Here is a 6,000-nt window from a genome sequence, read left to right on the forward strand (position 1 = left end):
AAAATTAAAAAAACAGCGCTGCTATATGCAGCGAAGGCTTTCTTCGTGAAATTCCACGATCTGACGTGGACATATCAATTTCAATATATTAAAAAAAAAAAAAAATTGTCTTGTCGTGGGTGCTGATTTGCCGCGTTAGAGCACTAGTAGAAAAAAGCTATTTTACATCTGGCGAAAACCACTTTTTACATCTGAACAATTTCAGATGTAGGCGCACGAGACTTAGTAAGTATACACGTTTTACATCTGGCGTAGTCAGATGTAAAAAAACACTTTTTACCTCTGACCAAGGCGAAATTCAAATATTATTTTTTTAAAATTAAATTGGACTTTTTACATCTGACCAAGTCTACCTGATGTGAAATCTTAACTTTATTTTTTTTTATTTTTTTTTGAAAAACCTGCGTTTTTTTTTATATATATTTTAAATCTTTTTTTTTATTAAAAAAATCTAACCCACAATGCCAACAATATAACATAACTTGCATCAAGAACATAATACTAAAATTCAACATCCATAGCCAAATTCAAATTCAACATTCAACATATATATAGTAATAATGTCATTAAAGTACAACCACATTGTAATCCAAAATACAAAATATCATAATAATTAATACTAATCCATCCAAAATACAAATTAAAACATCATGATAACTAGTCCATTGTAACTTCACACAAACCTAGCTAGCTCCTAATCTTTCTCGTCGGCATCATCATAATCTACCTCGGGATTATATAGTTGAAGAAAACAAGTTGCCCAGCGGTCTCGCAAATCATACAACTCCTCCTCTGTTAATGTCGTGGGATCATTGAACACCTACAATATGTAAATAACATAATTCATATGTAAACTACAACATGTTAATTAATGTATGGTAAATGAATCAGCATAGCCATTTTTAGTGAACCAGCATATAGCACAAAAATTGTGAACCAGCATAGCACAAAAATTGTGAACCAGCTGCTGGAGCCAAAAATTACAAAAAGGTGGGCCCAATCGTAGTTCAATCCGGTTTAATCTGATTAAACCAGTCTGTAGTCTAACTAGGATCAAACCAACCAGTGAATTAGCCGGTTTCTGGTGGTTCAACTTGAACCGACCAATTTGGTCCTGTTTTAAAACATGGCAACTGTTTCAGCCATATTTGATTGTGATTTTTCACAATATTGCGACACATCCATGGTTTAAAACCTTGTAGATAAATACAACAATGATTGTTGAGAAATAAAGAAAGAAAAGAATGTGTTTGAATGATTGCTTACCAGGTGCAATGTAATCCTAGGCTTGCAATCATGGTGCAAATAAGAGAGTCCTTGTGCAGTTCCTAGAGCAATCTGAAACCTGGAATACCAATCAAGACTAGAGGAAGATTCGCCATGAAGTAACTCTCCCAAACTACCCTTTTCCATGTACTCATAAAGTAGCATATTTGAGTCACTGTAGTTGCAGAAACCATATAATTTCACAATATTTCTATGCCTTATTTTTCAACAGTTTCCAATTTATATTGAGACCAAGAACCTGCAAACTTGAACAGTTTCCAATTTCCTTTGGTATAAAACCAGAGAAAGTGTTTTGAGACAGGTTAAGGTGAAGCAAGTGAACCAAACCACCAATGCTGGAAGACAAAGAGCCAGAGAGATTCATTGCATGCAAGTCAAGAGATTCAACTACTGGATCGATGTCATTGTTGCAGATGACACCTTTCCAACCGCAAGGTGTTGAATCACTTGAATTCCAATTCTGAAGATGATTGTATTTGCCAAACAATCTCACTTTTATGTCCATAAGATATTTTCCATCTGCATTAAGCTCTTCAGATAGAGAAAAAACAAGAGTAAATATCAACAACATCACAAACAATGCATATACATTCCTCTCCATAGTTGCACATGCAAATTATGCACAAGGTTCTATTAGAGGTGAAGTGCTTACTATTTTTATTTTTTCTCTAGGAAGAAAAAAGAACTGAAGAAGCACTAGAAGATTCATTAAAACAGACAAATTTTTAAGGAATATTGAGAAGAGGAATGACACTTGCCATAATATTGGGAAGGTACATAGAGTGTTGTGGAATCAATTGGCAACATGCTAAAATAATATTGATTAATGGTAAAAATGGATTAGATAGCATATAAGCATATTGATGATTGGTGGACAAATGAAGCATTCAAAGATCCCACTTTCTAAGCATTCAAAGATCCCAGCACAGCAGCCTATATATCATCACCGAAAAAAAAAATTGGAAGTCTAATCCTATTGTAATTTTTGATGTATTCCAGTACCAATATGTATATTCTATATCGTATTCTAGATATTCGACATGGGATGTTATACATTGGCTGTTTTTCATTCTATTATGATCTTTTCCATTATCACATATAACCTTTCCTGCATAAGTATAATTAATAATATTTTACTTTATAAATCCATTATGTATTAAGTTGATCCATGAAATCAAACAAAGAAGTTAAGAGTCTTACATTCAGCAATAATGCAGTGTCCAGGGCATAAGCATCCTTAAAAGTCACATATGCAATAGACTCATAATCACTGGATCTGCATCATTATTAAAAAAAGTCATTTTTTCAGTTAGTTCCAAGAATCTACGACGATACTATAAAGTAAATTAATTTTTCTACCATCTAGGCCTTCCAACTTACCACAAGCAATCCTTTTATTCAATAGCAATATGAAATAAAGTCAACTCAAGACTAAATCAGGAACAAATGCAAAAGAATTTTCAATTTTGAACATTAAGCAGTACCATGCACATTAAACTCAAAAGGTTTCATTTTGACTTGCAGAAAATTTATCAATCAGTAATTAAGGTCAAGTAACATACCTTATTACGTCGACACGCTCAATTACACCACAGTATCCAAAAAAATTGTGTACATCAGATTCTGTAGCTCTTGGAGATAAGTTTGTAATTGCAGCAGTATAACCACCAGGATACATAATTGTCAAGTGATCGAAGATTCTCAAAATGGAAAAACGGAACCAGATTCCACAAACCTGCAGAAAGCAAATCAACTCAAGTCAAAACTTTGATACCTGATATGAACAACAAAAGAGAGTGATTCTGCAAGAAACATTTATGTCAATTAAGAAACTGATAATAAAAAGGAACATGTCTTTTCCTTTGATTGCTTCAATTGTGAGACAATGCATTGTTAGAACACACAATGAAGATATGCAACAGACCAGCTTTGCCGTGAAGGATATGAAACCTTTTAAATATCATTTAGGAGCAATCACTTAAATGAATCACTTAAACTTTTAAATACCTTTTAAATACCTTTTAAGATATGCAACAGACCTTTTAAAGTATTGGTTTCGTACCCGATGGGAAACCAATCACTTAAATGAATCACTTAAACTTTACCACTAAACTTTAAATGAAATAAGTCACTATATACCAACATTATGAATTCACTGAAACTTTAAATGAATCATATTTCAAATTAATCACTTAAACTTTACCACTATATACCAGACAAAAAACTTCAAATTAAAATCAGATAAATCACTGAAACTTATTTCAAATGAAATCATATTTCAAATGAATCATATTTCAAATTAAAATCACTGAAACTTCAAATGAAATAAACATTATACCAGATAAATTATAAACAACAACAGATTTCCACCATATATACCAGACAAAAAATCATTGAAACTTTAAATGAAATTTAAAAAATGTGAAAATAACAATAACAAAAAATAATACAAGCAGAAAAGGAAATCACGAAACACAAAGAGCTAAAACCAAGTAGAACACAAAGAAATCAGGGAAAGGAATCACGAAAAGGAAAAAATTTAAAAACGATTAAAAAAGAAAGAAGAGTACCTGAATCGATGTGAGAGGGAAAGACAAGGTTCCGTTCGTGAGAGTAGAGGCCGGAGAAAGCTTCGATTTGGAGTTCGATTTGGGGTTCGATTTGGAGAAAGCTTCGATTTGGAGTTCGATTTGACGAGTGAGAGAGAGGACGACGGCGCTTAGGACGACTGCGAGCGAGTGAGAGAGAGAAGACGAATGAGATAAAGGTCGACGGCGCCGGTAGAGGTAGAGGTCGACGGCGCTAGGGTTGCATCGCGAGAGAGATGGGTCGTTCTTAGCGTTTTGGTTCTTTTGGTAGTCTTAGCATTTAGGGATATCTGATTGTGTTTTTTTACACTTAGCGTTTTTTTGTTTTTTTTTTAGTCTTGTGAGAGAGATACTCATCAGCTGATTGGTTCCAAAAAATATTATTATTTTTTTTTTATTCAACTTGACTTGTTATATCTGAGGCTAAATATGGCCAGATATATATATATTTTAGATAATTGTCGTCATAATTACAAGATTGCCACCGCGTTTAGTTATGCTTCTGATATATTGAAGTCAGATGTAAAAAGTCTTGTCTATATATTTTTTACATCTGTGGATATTGAGACCAGATGAAAAGACTACTCCATATAGCATTTTACATCTGACATATGTTCGTCAGATGTAAAAAGCTTAAGTAATATGTCATATTTGTACTAGTGGAGCGCTAATTGTTCCTTTTTTTCTTCCGATCAAAGAGCGTTAGTTGTTCTTCTTTAACCTAAAATTATTATAGGGGTATGGGGTTCGAGACAAAGAAAGATCAAGGCAGGATATCAGTTTTTCCTTTACACCAATTTTCATCCTTTTTCATAATTGTAAAGTTGTGATAACAGAGCAAATCACTCCATCTTGAAGTTGTGACAGTAATATAGAAGGAAATTACTTGACTCAAAGAGCGGTGACAACAAGTTCAACAGCAAAATATACAAGTAAGTTCACTCTCCTAAATTGGGTCACTGCTTAGCAAACAACCTTTTATCTAATTAGTTAATGTTATTTGAATACCTTCCATGTTGCAATTTGAATGAAATCAATGTGATTTTGAACTTTGATATTGAAACATATATTAATAATTAGCCCAGATTTTTTTTCTTTTTGAAGCAATTAGCCCAGATTTTCTTTTAAAGCTTATTAGGTTGTTCTTCCTACATCACTTTCTTTTAAAGCCCAGACACACATGACATAGGTAGCTATCGAAGCAACCAGAGAAGGGCATAGCTTGAGCAACAGACACACACATCATCTTCTTGTCACGGCTTCGATCTTTTGATTGACTTATTAGTTTTGAATATCATTATTGTGTTTCCATGTGAATGTATATCAAACTAGGTAGCAAAGTTTGGTATGACCTCTGAACTGAATTAAAGTAGTGAGTTTTTATCTTTTTATCGATGTAAAGGAGTGGTGGAAAAGATAAACCTTCAATGAATTTGTGGGTACCTAATTGGTGTTCACTTCCAGAGATGAAAATGTAATGAAAGTAGGCTTATCTCCCACTTTGAAGCATTTCATCAAACAACTTATCTGTTGATTGCAAAATTTGAAACCAGTGAACATTCCATTAGCCAATCTAAAATGTATCCATCACAACATTTGTGCTCTTGGAAGCCTGCAAATTTATCTGATTGTGTCATCGCTGTTGACAACGGCAACGATGGAAGCGGAAACCATGAATTCATCATCGGTGAAGAAGCAAAGTTGCGGTGCCGACTTATCACGTCAGCAAAACAACCGTAGAATAGACAACGGTGACAACGACAAAGGAACGGCGGCGACGACGAAGGTAGAAGAACATGTGAATATATGCCTTGACAGGAACAATGTTGTTTTTGATGATTGACAAAAGAAGTTTAAGAATGACAAAGAATGCAAAAAGCGGAAAAGTGGAGTAAACTTTCAAGACTTGGATTATAGAATTATTGGATTGTAATCCATCTATTTTTAGGATCTTTATGTGAGTAGTAGAAAAAGCTTTCTTGAAAATATATCACACACTCACAATAATTTTCATTTAAATAAAATTTTGCATGAAAATATTTTTGCATGAAAAGTCATAATTTATTAGTAAAATTGCATAATTGTTTTTTTCATTTAAATCATGATTTCGCGTGATCTCTTACTA

At 33.3% G+C, this 6,000-nt stretch overlaps 1 protein-coding gene across 1 annotated transcript; it reads right to left on the bottom strand.

The window, feature by feature from the left end:
* Positions 1-2,296: 2,296 nt before the first annotated feature.
* On the bottom strand, positions 2,297-4,890 carry LOC123922266. Its single transcript, XM_045975000.1, has 4 exons — positions 4,884-4,890; positions 3,858-4,147; positions 2,850-3,022; positions 2,297-2,563 (listed from the first exon to the last, which is right to left on the bottom strand). The coding sequence occupies exons 1-4, from the start codon at positions 4,888-4,890 to the stop codon at positions 2,437-2,439; spliced, it is 597 nt and encodes a 198-aa protein (XP_045830956.1). The 3' UTR covers positions 2,297-2,436.
* Positions 4,891-6,000: the final 1,110 nt, after the last annotated feature.

The sequence above is a fragment of the Trifolium pratense genome, linkage group LG4 (genome assembly GCF_020283565.1).
Source record: "Trifolium pratense cultivar HEN17-A07 linkage group LG4, ARS_RC_1.1, whole genome shotgun sequence".
In the NCBI taxonomy this organism is placed as follows: domain Eukaryota; kingdom Viridiplantae; phylum Streptophyta; class Magnoliopsida; order Fabales; family Fabaceae; genus Trifolium; species Trifolium pratense.